The sequence below is a fragment of the Triticum urartu genome, chromosome 2, assembly GCF_003073215.2.
Source record: "Triticum urartu cultivar G1812 chromosome 2, Tu2.1, whole genome shotgun sequence".
Classification (NCBI taxonomy): Eukaryota; Viridiplantae; Streptophyta; class Magnoliopsida; order Poales; family Poaceae; genus Triticum; species Triticum urartu.
In genome coordinates, this window is record NC_053023.1 from 717,244,899 (window position 1) to 717,257,874 (window position 12,976).

General features: G+C 47.3%; 1 protein-coding gene across 1 annotated transcript; it reads right to left on the bottom strand.

Annotated features, from left to right (window-relative positions):
• Positions 1-10,707: 10,707 nt before the first annotated feature.
• LOC125538143 (ras-related protein Rab-2-A-like) lies at positions 10,708-12,889 on the bottom strand. Its single transcript, XM_048701440.1, has 6 exons — positions 12,844-12,889; positions 12,578-12,717; positions 12,255-12,337; positions 11,961-12,165; positions 11,807-11,875; positions 10,708-10,761 (listed from the first exon to the last, which is right to left on the bottom strand). Exons 1-6 carry the CDS (start codon positions 12,887-12,889, stop codon positions 10,708-10,710), a joined length of 597 nt encoding a protein of 198 aa, XP_048557397.1.
• Between the last annotated feature and the right edge of the window lie 87 nt (positions 12,890-12,976).

Below are 12,976 nucleotides of genomic sequence, written 5' to 3' on the forward strand. Positions count from 1 at the left end.
CCATAACCGCGGGCACGGCTTTCGAAAGTTCAATCCCTGCAGGGGAGTCCCAACTTAGCCCATGACAAGCTCTCACGGTCAACGAAGGAATAGACCTCCTCCCAAGACGTTCCGATCAGACTCGGTATCTCGGTAACTCAAGACACTTCGACAGGTTAAAACAAGACCAGCAACACCGCCCGAATGTGCCGACAAATCCCGATAGGATCTGCACATATCTCTTTCTCAGGGCACACTCAGATTGTCTTAGGTACGGGTAGGCCAGCCCAGAGTTGCCCCTGGTGGCCACCGGCAGCTGACAGGTGGACCAACACTCAGAGGAGCACTGGCCCGGGGGGGGAATAAGATGACCCTTGAGTCTGCAGAACCCAAGGGAAAGAAAAGGCTAGGTGGCAAATGGTAAAACCAAGGTTGGGCATCGCTGGAAAAGCTTTAATCAAGGCGAAATATCAAGGGGTTCCCATTATAACCCAACCGCGTAAGGAACGCAAAATCCGGGAACATAACACCGATATGACGGAAACTAGGGCGGCAAGAGTGGAACAAAACACTAGGCGAGAGGCCGAGCCTTCCACCCTTTACCAAGTATATAGAGGCATTAAGATAACATAGCAATATAATGATATCCCAACAAGTAAATAAATGTTTCAACAAGGAACGGCCTCCAATCTTCACCTGCAACTAGCAACGCTATAAGAGGGGCTGAGCAAAGCGGTAACATAGCCAATCAACGGTTTGCTAGGACAAGGTGGGTTAGAGGTTTGACATGGCAATTGGGAGGCTGACAAGCAAAATGTAGGCATCGTAGCATTGGCATAGCAAAGAGCGAGCAAACTAGCATAGCAAAGATAGTAGTGATTTCGAGGGTATGATCATCTTGCCTGCACAGTTGTCAGAGTTGACTGGATCCTCACAAGCAAACTCAACGGGTTCCTCGGTAGCGAACTCGTCTCCCGGCTCTACCCAAACAAGACAAACAAGAAACAAGGATACAATCAACCACGTGCAAGGATCAAACGACATGATGCAATGATGATATGCTATGCGGGAGGCGATGCGGGATGCAAAAAAGTAAGATATGACAGGAAATACATGAAGCTGGCCTCAACTTGGAATTCCAAGGGTTCCACTGGAAAGATGAGATGAAATCGCTTGAAAACGATATAAAGATCATCGGAATCGGAGTTACGGTTTGGAAATGGCAAGCGATTCAAAATTGACACCGGTCTGCGATTTACAGCAAGTAGGCATCTAAATGCAATGAGATGAACATGCTACAGCCACCAAACACGACAACAAAATACATGGCAGGGATGCACACAAGATGCTTAACAAAATACTAGCACTGAGCCACGGCAAATTCATCCATTATGAGGTTCAAACAAGTATGGCAAAAACGCAAATGCAAAACAGATTCCAGACTTAGTGAAATTAACACTTGTCTGAAATTTCAGATCACGAAGCTCTCTTCGGAGCAGCAAAACAACATGATACATGACCTGATTAAGACAAAGAAGAACATGGCATGGAGATACTCAGCAAGCTTAACAAAAGACCCAAAGTGACCTGGGGCCAAAACGGTTCACAAAATATACTAACAAGCACACGAACATTGCTAAAACACAATCAGTTTTCAGACTTTGTGAAAACTGAGACATGCTGAAATATAACTCACGAAGGCATGTAAACGAGCTCGATGCACTCACCATGGTGCAAGGCATGGCAAGAAAAGCATACATACATTAATAAGGCACAAAATATAAGGTAGACATGGTAAGAACAATGGCATAGCATGCACGGATCAACTACAATAACATCGGCAAAATCGCAAACTAGTTGACGATCTGCCCAGATTCACCATGAAGCAAAAGTAGAGCTCAATTGACTCAAGCTAGGGTGCTCCAAAATTGCAAGTAAAGACATGGATGGATAGAGCATAACATGATTAACAAAACTCCTTTACTGATCATCCTCGAAAGAGGCACGGATCACTAGGAAACAAGCTGAACATATGGCATCATGAACTAAATAATCCCAGACTTAGTGAAAACAACTAAGTCTCTGAAAACAGATTTCCCGGGTGCCTCACTTTGCAAGCTTGTACAAGTCACCACACACATCCTAAAAATGCATGGGTTGCACCTCTGGAAAGAAGAGAAAATCCTTAACAAAACATATGAAGGACTCACAGGCATATCATGCACATAATAATCATGGCAAAAATGACAAAAGTCTAAGATGAACTAGCAGATCTGACAATTAACTCACGAAGCCCTCTTCTAACAGAATTTCGGGCATCAAGATGAACTCAAATGAAAATGATGCAATGGAATTAAATTATGTACTCGTCGAGGCGAACATTTTGATATACTATATGTCCAAAACGGAGCTACGGATGCAAAGTTACAGCAGGTAAAAGATCGCATAAAAATTAAGGGGGAGGAGAAAAGTCAACCCTTAGGGTTTCTCATATCCAGATCTGGATCGTGCACGCTTTACGAGGAACGCCGGAACACTATTCACCACCGGAGCACGGAAGTCGAGGTTCGCCGGCCGGAGACGGGGGAAGTCGCCGGCGAGGGAGAGGATGGCCGGGGCGGCGCGGCGCCCGGGCGGCAGCGGCGAGGCGGCGGAGAGGCAGGGCGGCGGCGGCCGGAGTTGGCGGCGGCGAGGTCGCCCGCGGTGGCGCGGTAGTGACCCGTGGCGGCGCCGGCCACCGGCGCTGGAGAGGGCGGCGACGGACGAGGTAGGAGGCGGCGGGCGGATCGGGTCGCGCGGGGGCCCGACTTGGGCTCCGCGGGCCGGCGGCTGTTGGCGGCGGAGGGCGACACGTGGCGGCGCTGGATTGGTCGGCGGCGGCGGCGCGAGTTGTCCGGCCGGGTCGGACACGTCCGGCCGACACGAGGGAATTTTTAGGGTTTCGTGGGGGAGGAGAGATCCGAAAAACGGGGGGCTATTTATAGGCATAAGTGGAGTTAGGAGAGTCCAAATGAGGTGCGGTTTTCGGCCACGCGATCGTGATCGAACGCTCTAGGACATGGAGCAGAGTTTGCTGGGTTTTGGGCCAAATTGGAGGGGTGTTGGGCTGCAACACACACGAGGCCTTTTTGGTCCCTCGGTTAACCGTTGGAGTATCAAACGAAGTCCAAATGACACGAAACTTGACAGGCGGTCTACCGGTAGTAAACCAAGGTCGCTTGGCAAGTCTCGGTCTAATCCGGAAAAGTTTAATCCCCACACACGAAAGAAAGTTAGAAATGGCCATCGGAGGAGAACGAAGCGCCGGAATGCAAAACGGACAACGGGGAAAATGCTCGAATGCATGAGATGAACACGTATGCAAATGCAATGCACACGATGACATGATATGAGATGCATGACAAAGAAACAACACACGGAGACAAATACCCGAACCTGAGGAAATAAATATAACTTGACGCCGGAAACGGCAAGAGTTGGAGTACAAATTGGGAAAGTTACATCCGGGGTGTTACATGGTTTTTCAACCATAGGTAAGTCCATCAAGAGTTCACGAAGCCACTCTGCTTCAACAGTGGCAGTGTCTAATGCTGTGAGTTCTGCTTCCATAGTTGACCTCGTTAAGATTGTCTGCTTGCAAGACTTCCAGGAAACAGCGCCACCATCAAGTGTGAAAACACGCCTTAATCTCATCAGCATCAGATATCCAGTTTGAGTCACTATAACCCTCCAGTACCCTTGGATACCCGGTGTAGTGAATCCCATAGCTCGCGGTGCCTTTCAAATAGCGCATAACTCTCTCAAGCGCATGCCAATGATCATCTCTCGGTTTTGACAGAAACCGACTCAGCTTGCTCACAGCAAAAGAGATGTTAGGCCTCGTGGCACTCGCCAAATACATAAGCGAGCCAATAATCTGAGAATACCTCAGTTGATCTCTAGCAATCCGTCGGTTCTTTCGAAGCAACACACTAGCATCATATGGAGTTGGAGAAGGCGTGCAGTCGCTATACCCAAAACGACTCAAGACCTTTTCCATATAGTGAGACTGAAGCAGTGTGATTCCACCATTCACATCTCTCAACAGCTTGATGTTTAAGATAACATCAGCTACTCCTAGATCCTTCATCTCAAAACAGCGAGATAAGAAATCCTTAACCTCCTTGATTAAATCAAGTTTGGTTCCAAAGATCAGTATGTCATCGACATACAGACAAAGAATAACTACTTCGCCCCCACCATAGCGATAGTACACGCACTTGTCACCATCGTTTACTACAAAGCCGACAGCAGTTAATGTTCTTTCGAACTTCTCATGCCACTCTTTAGGAGCTTGTTTAAGGCCATATAAAGACTTTAATAGCTTGCACACCTTTCCTTCCTGACCGGGTACTACAAAACCATCTGACTGATCCATGTAAATTTCCTCCTTCAACTCTTCATTGAGGAAAGTTGTCTTAACGTCCATTTGATGAACGAGAAGACCATGTGAGGCAGCCAGTGATAGTAGCACCCGAATTGTGGTCAGTCTAGCCACGGATGAGTAAGTGTCAAAGAAGTCTTCACCTTCTTTCTGGGTATAACCCTTGGCCAGAAGCCGTGCCTTGTACTTTTCAATCGTAGCATCAGGTCTAAGCTTCTTTTTGAACACCCACTTACATCCTACAGGTTTGCACCCATAAGGACGGTTAGTGATTTCCCAGGTACCGTTAGCTAAGATGGAATCCATCTCGCTACGTACAGCTTCCTTCCAGTAGTCAGCATCAGGAGATGCATAGGCTTCTGAAATAGTCTTGGGTGTGTCATCCACGAGGTACACAATGAAATCATCACCAAAGGACTTTGCAGTCCTATGTCTCTTACTCCTCACAGGAGTTCCATTGTCACCCTCAACAGGATTCTCAACGTGTTCCATCGCAATGGTGGGTTCAGGAATTACAGTGAATTCCTCACTAGATGGAGTAGGTATCTCCTGATTTGATGAACTCGACATATCCTTCATAGGAAATATGTCCTCAAAGAAAGTTGCATCATTCGACTCCATAATCGTACCAACATGCATGTCAGATACCTCAGATTTTATTATCAAAAATCTATAGCCGATGCTATGAAAAGCATAGCCCAGAAGAACACAATCCACGGTTTTTGGTCCAAGCTTGCGCTTCTTAGGAATTGATATATTGACTTTCGCCAAACAACCCCAAGTACGTAGGTAAGAGAGTTTCGATCTTTTCCTTTCCCATTCCTCAAACGGAGTCATGGTCTTATGCTTTGTGGGAACTCGGTTTAGGACATGACACGCAGTCATTAGCGCCTCCCCCCACCATTCCTTGGAAAGACCCGATGTGTCTAACATGGTGTTAACCATATCAGTTAGAGTTCGGTTCTTTCTTTCAGCTACCCCATTTGACTGAGGTGAGTAGGGAGGCGTCCTCTCATAGATTATACCATGTTCCGCACAAAATAGATCAAATTCATTGGAAAAATACTCTCCACCACGATCGTATCTAAGGCGTTTAATTTTTCGATCAAGTTGGTTCTCTGCCTCAGCTTTCTAGTTTTTGAAGAAAGTTAAAGCCTCATCTTTTGATTTCAGGAGATACACACAACAATATCTAGTGGAGTCATCAATCAACGTCATGAAGTATCTCTTTCCATCTTTTGTCAACACGCCATTCATCTCACAAAGATCAGAATGTATAAGCTCTAGTGGCTCCAAGTCTCTTGCCTCTGCAGTCTTATGAGACTTGCAAGGTTGCTTAGCTTGCACAAATACTTGGCACTTAGAGCCTTTGACACTAGAGATTTTTGGAATTAAATTCATATTGGCTAGCCGCGTCATGCAACCAAAATTAATGTGACAAAGTCGTGAATGCCAAATATCAGACTCATTGTTGTGGCAAACATTATTAATAACTTTAGTGTAAATATCTGACAAAGACAGGCGAAACAAGCCTCCGCTCTCATAGCCTTTTCTAACAAATTGTCCATACTTAGAAATTACAAATTTATTGGATTCGAAAACCAACTTAAAACCATCTCGACATAAACGGGAATCGCTAACGAGATTTTTATTTATGGACGGCACATGATGAACGTTCTTCAGACGCACAGTCTTCCCCGAAGTAAACTTCAGATCGACCGTACCAACACCTCGAACGATGGCATGTGACCCGTTCCCCATCAGCACGGGTGAAGTCCCTGTTGCCTGGTAAGAAGAAAACATAGAGGCATCAACACAAACATGTACATTGACACCGGTGTCAATTAACCAATCAGGGGATTGAAATACTGAAAGGATGGTAGGTAAAATACCGTACCCTGATTCCTTCATATCAATATCACCGATGACAACATTAGCGGACTTGCCGCTCTTCTCATGTTCGCGCTCCTCAAAGCGGTTAGGACACTTCGGAGCCCAGTGATTAGGATCACAACAGACATGACAAAGTCCTTTCCCCTTCTTATGAGAATTCTTCTTGAAGTTGGTAGAATGTGATGGCTTGTTCTTTGTATCAAACTTGCCTTTGCCCTGAGTTTTGTTCTTATTGTTTTTGAACTTGTTGGGCTGGGAGTTCTTCTTCTGTACCATGTGGGCACTAGAACTTCCCTCAGCAACTCGAGCACGTGTGTCCTTTGCTCTCGCCTTCTCTTCAACATAAAGAGTACCAATGAGATCCGCAACGGAAAACTCCTGTCTCTTGTGTTTCAGGGAAGTAGTAAAATTGTTCCACGAAGGTGAAAGCTTGGCAATGATGCCTCCGGTAACAAATTTGTCCGGCAACACACACTTGAAGTACTCAAATTCTTTTGCGAGCGACTGTATCTCATGAGCCTGCTGTACAACAGGGTGCTCATTAGTCATCTTGTAGTCATAGAATTGCTCCATGACATACAACTCGCTGCAGGCATCTAAGGCACCAAACTTGGCCTCGAGCGCAGCCCACATGTCCTTGCCGTTGTCAAACGACATATACGAATCCACAATGAAGTCATCAAGAACACTCAGAAGAGCGCCTTTAAAGAGGGTATCGATCTTCTCAAAAGCTTCCAGCTGTGCTGGATTAAGAACGCCCTCAGGCTTGCCCTTGGTGGCGTCATAGCAACCCATGGTCTGAAACCAGTAGACTGCTCTCGTGTGCCACCTCTTATATTGCGCCCCCCTTAAAGGCAGGCGGCTTCAGATGCGCAGCAAAACCACTCGGGGTAAATTACCTATAATCAGGTTTTTGGATTGTTAGAAATATGAGCAAATTACTACGAGATTTAATCTGAATAAATAAGAAATAGATCATGACAGCAATAGCAGAGATTAAACTAATCATGCAAACTAGCATAGTAGATGAACAGATCACATCTAGGGCACATACTAGAAACATGAATTTTACCACGATCTCGAACAGGAAGGATATAATCACATACGGTGCAGCGGGAGCAGCACCGCCGGCGTTGACGTTGTTGCCCATGTCGTCGAGGATGAGGTTGCCGAGGTCGGGGAAGAAGTCGTCGTTCGCGAAGTCGTCGCTGCCAGCAGTCGCGCGAGTGCGCTCCCCAAAAACCCGATCGCCCCTCTCCCGTACAGGATCACGAGAGGCGGGGTTCCGGAGGCCTGTTGTCCCTTCTCCCGGTGCACGCCGAAAGGAGGGATGGAGAAGACTTGCTTGGCGGCGCAATGATCTGGAACGGTGGTGAGAAACCATACGAAGCGGCGGCGGCTAGGGTAGACGTCTGTCTGACTATATAGTGCGGGCCGGATAGGTCGTGGGAGTAAACCCCTCGTCCGAGTCGTCACGATCTAAAAGAATCGGAAACGGTTCAGTAATTAACGCGTCCGTTAATTATTAATTAATGACTCATTAATTTTTTTCCAAGCAGCAAAAATATAGACAACGTGCATAGCTCTATCCTCGGCTCGGCTCAATCCCGCAACCCGCGGTGCGGCGCGTCGTGACGAGGCGTGGCGTGACGAGGCGAGCGAGTAGGTCTCCTTTTCTCATGCTCATACAAGTAGTAGAAGAGCTCATTTTATAAAGAGATACAACTCTCTCTCAACTTTCGAGGTGCGGATAAACTTTAATCTCACTCACTCTACTCACATGTGTGCATGAATGGGCCAAGAGAATTTAAGAATTTTAATTGGCCTTTGGGCCAAAGGCCAACTAGAAAAAATTTCAACATTCCCGACGCCTGCAACAGTCGACAAAGATCAGCATCAGCATCCCACGATTCCGACGTGGAACGAGCCAGCCCAGGGTGGGATCGGAGCTGCGGGTTCCGGGTTAGGGAAGGAGGGTGACGGCCGACCTGCGTCGCCGACGATGGTGTATGTGAAGCGGTGAGCGGATTGCATCTTCAGTCGCGGACTCTATCGCGGCGAGCGACGCGACGGCTGTTTGCTGGGTGGATTTGAGAAGCGTGGATTCGACTTGAAACATACTAGTACTAGGATACAGGGGAGACGAGACAAAGTCTCCTCTTCTTACGATTTGTAAGTTGATCGGATACACAACAATCAACGATTGGTTTTGTCTCTAACCCTGTCCACGTATATGCATTTCAAATGGAATTTAGACAAATCGGATGATTTTCATTTAAAACCGACCACATTCATTACATCTTCGACATACATTGTTAAACAAAAGCATCCGGACCCTAATGTAGGCTAAATCTTCGATGCCGCCTGTCCTTCCAAGTCCTTATTGTTCCTTTCAGTGTTCATGTCTTGGGGTCATGAACCCCGTAAAATGAAGGTGCAGTCCCGAAGAGAAAGAGTAGGACATTGGACACGAGGCGCAGCTGTTTCCCATGCTCGACTCCTCCTCGTTAGAGCACGACCTGGACATCATCGGTGGAGGTGAGGTCGGCAATGGACGTGGACAAACCGGCCTCATCATCATACTGACACCAATGGCGCGTAGCTGCCGGCTTCCTGTCCACAACCACCTGCATCGTGAGCACCGCCGCGCGAGCACTGCGCGCGGCCTCGTAGAGCGCCCGCTGCTTCTCAATGAAGTTCGGGTTCTTCGAGGCCATGGCCGCAATGGCCTCCGCGCTCGCGAACTCGCAGCAGATTTGGCCCTCGTAAGCCGGTGATGCGCGAGGAGGACGAGGTTGTACCGCTGCTCGGCCTCCACCTTCCGAAACATCGACACTGGTTGCAGCTCCAGCTGCTCCTTCGCCATGATGGCATCAAAGTGCCCCTATGCTCGCTCCATGATCAAGTCGGCATGTAATAAGCTCTTTGCAAAAGTTAATACAAACAAATTGGGATATTGTCATAGCATCATAAAATCGTTAGTCTTTCAGATGCAATGTGGACAGTGTGAGCGTATATATTGATTGATATTTTCCCTCTCGCAAGGCGACTAGGAAAAGCCTTCCTCCCTTCGATCTTCACCGGCGAGCTTGTGGATTCGCCTCCCCTCCGATGGTTGGTGACGGGGAGGAAATTTCTGGTGCTCGGATCCGGCTAGTAGAGAGGTAGGGTTTTAGTCCTCGCAGGGGCAGCGTTTGGACGGATGGCGGCGCTTCTTCTTCGAGTCGGTCTTCCGGGCTCCGATCCTCCTCAAGTCTCGTTGGGATGGATTAGACGGAGCTCCGGCGTAGATTCCTGCCAGCTCCTCAGGGCGGCGAGGTTAGGGTTTCTCGTCCTGCGTACACAACAGATATTTGGTGTCATCTTCTTCCCATCGATTCAAGGATTCAACGACGACGACTGTGGCTCGGGGATGCTGGTCCTTAGGGGTATGTGCACGAAGACTTTCCGGCTGTCATCGACAAGTTCGGCCTGGCTCCGGTGTGGGAGCGACGACGGCGACGCGTCGGCAGCTTGTTCCGGTAACGGCAATGGTCATTCGGTGGTCCATGAACCTCGATGTAATTTTTATTATGTTTGAGGTGTTTTGTACTTTCACTGAGACCTGATCCTTTTCGGCCAAAAAAAAACCTGGACAGTGTGATCCAAGGTGGATCATCTTTGAAACAGTGGCCGTCGACGGAGTTTCCAGTTATTGAAAGTGTTGTATCATCACGGGTGCATATATATTCTGACGAACCAAGTTACTGCGAGCCTAGCCACCATCGCTCTTTTCAGTGGATTTATTTGTGTGAGCAAGTAGTACATTGCACGGCTGCACCTAAGGGGAACTTATATTGCACTGTCGACGCGCACAAAATGCAGGGACCCTCCCTGGAAGCAGGATTGATGGAGTTCCTTACGGTACCAATCCTGTCGTCTCACAGGATAAGGTACCATAGCTAGCCATACAGAGATCTAGCATTAACATTCCTGCCTTCAGCCCTTCAGCATACGATTGTTCCGGTTTCGGAGGTTCAGCAGAACATGAGTAACTAATGGATTCATAACAAAAGCACTGCTTGAACTTGGGATCTCATATTGGTACCGCAACCTAATATATACATACACACTAAGTTACCACATACACTGCTCATTCGGTTTCTCAGCTTCATCGGTCACTGTCGCCCCAAATTTGCGCCATGAGTTCAGACCATGCTTGGCTGACAGCCAAAGTTTGGCTAGCCAGCATATTGGCATGCCAACATTCGGCAACTCCAAAGCTTGCCAAAAATTGCCAGGTTTCGAGAGGTTGGCAAAGTAAGTTCGTTGCCAACCAATTGATAGCCAATTTTTTGCCTTGCCTGCGTATTGGCAAGCCAATTTCCGACACCAAACCAAGCAGCAGTTACTCCTTCCATAGGATGATCCAGCTACACCTCCAGATTGGCTGGGTGTGCTCTCAGGCATATGTAAGAACCAACAAACTGCAACAAGTAGGATAACAAAATTATGTATTGTCAAACATAAACTGCATCATCTTAAGAAAGAGTATATTTCATGAAACTGTGCGTTCTGTTGAAACTGACGATATAATACTGTGTATGCTTCGAGTGACACACTACACACCCTTTTTGCCGAAATGACTGTGAAACTACAGTTCATATCCACCTTAATTCTAACCATTCAAACGCCATGAAGGAGAAGGCTGCGAGGAGAGATGTGAAATCCGACAGGCTGTGGCAGTGGCTTCAGTTCCTTGGCTATGGCACATTGGCACACTGCATATAACTAGGCTCCTTCTGCTCCGATTTTCACGGCCCACTTGCCATGTGTACTAACAAGAGCTACCTGTGTTCTTTGACTCTGTGCTGGTGTAACAAATCTTAAAGGAAATTACCATGCTATTTGGTCCCACCATGGGTGAAAGCTATGTCAGGAATGCTGTGATGAGCTCAGTCAATGCTGCTCTCCTATCCGGGCTGTGGAAGAAGCACTGTAAAGATCTTATATAGTTCATAAGCACGTTTGAAGATTGGTAAGGATTACTAGGCTACTCAGGATGTGGCAGCAATTATTCAAGGATACTATCATGTTTCCTAAGGATCAGTCCTCAAGCACTTGGCTATATGGAGTTACCAGAGATTGCAATTTTGCAAGGCAACTGAAGATACTGGACATGGCAGAAAGTCCGAAGTCCTGTCCCAGACGACAAGACTGAAACAAATGTGGCATGTCTATGTTGCTGTTCTCAGATTTGGGGAAACATATTATTTTGGTTTCACATTATTTAAGTACTGCTAGCAAACGATATTTGCCATGCTTAAGGTTAAGTATGTGATCAACTGAAGCTAAAAGATTTGCTACGGTTGTGAGCAAACTCTTAAGCCTTGATTAGAAAATTTTGGGGTCGGGGCATTGTCCTGAATTCCCAGGCGGCCTATTTGGCCCCAAAAAATACAATCCGAGTATCTTTGATTAACACCAACAGAACCTAAAACTTGAAAACGACAAGGCAAGCACTTGACTGACCTTTTCAGATAAATCAATGACACCATCTTGGACTTTCTTGTATACTGTTTCTGCGGTAATAACGAATGCCTACATTACATAACAACGTTAAGATAATCTCCAACAGAAAATAAAGTGCAATTGTACACCCAATGTACAAGGGATAAACCATTACCTCTTCAACATTTTGTGTGATTTTTGCAGAGGCCTCCATGAACACCAGATTGTGCCTCCTGGAGAACTTTCGCCCTTCCTCATAGCTGACCGCACGCATGTGAGACAGGTCGCATTTGTTCCCGATCAGCACAAATGTTACGCCGGCTTTCGACAGCTTTCTTGCTCTTGATAGCCATATAGCAATATGATCAAAGGTCTCCCTCCTGAAGCAAGGTCGGTGAAGCGTTAAGGACCATCGGATGCACGAAGCAAACGCCGCAGCAGATATGTTTGACAACCCATTGAGAGGTACCTTGTGATATCATAAACCAAAATGATACAAGCAGCTCTGTAGTAGCATTGGTCAACAGCAGATACGAATGATTCGTGGCCAGCCTGCAAAGCCAAGACATGATAATACGAGATGAATATGCTTCAGAAGAGCAAATTCAACAAGCATGGTACGTAGAAAGACGCCATGAAAAGGCATGAAAAAGCATAATTTAATTGTGTTTTAACCAAACAGTTTGGCAACTATAAAACCTTTACAATTTGAATAAGCAAGAAGTGAGTACATTACAGATACAAAGGGAGGGATCAAGTGTGGCATTAGGGCAGAAATCTTGTTCCTCTCACCGTATCCCAGATGTGAAGCTTGATGCGCTTGTCGTGGACGGTGAGGGTGCGCGTGCTGAACTCGACGCCGATGGTGGGCTCGTGCGCCTCCGGGAACGCCCTGGCCGTGAACTGCCGCTCCAGGCACGACTTCCCGACGCCTGCAACAGTGGATAGATCGCCGTCAGCCAGCACCCCGCGATTCGTACGTGGAACGAGCTAGCCCTGCTCGCCGGCCATGCGGAACGGCGGGTGCCGGATTAGGGACGGGGGGGAAGACGATCGACCTGGGTCGCCGATGACGGTGTACGAGAAGAGGTGATCGTACTGCATCTTCGGTCGCGGATTCGATCGCGACGAGCGACGGCGATCCTCTGTTTGGTGGGATTCGAGAGTTGATCTGATTGGTTGGGGCTCGGC

What these genes read in the sequence shown, in the direction of transcription:
- LOC125538143 (XM_048701440.1), bottom strand. Translation starts at nt 12,889, where the DNA reads ATGCAGTACGATCACCTCTTCTCGTACACCGTCATCGGCGACCCAG. An exon ending in TTGGTTTATGATATCACAAG is followed by an intron (nt 12,166 to 12,254) that starts GTACCTCTCAAT and finishes ACCTTGCTTCAG; the next exon opens with GAGGGAGACCTTTGATCATA. An exon ending in TCACACAAAATGTTGAAGAG is followed by an intron (nt 11,876 to 11,960) that starts GTAATGGTTTAT and finishes TATGTAATGTAG; the next exon opens with GCATTCGTTATTACCGCAGA.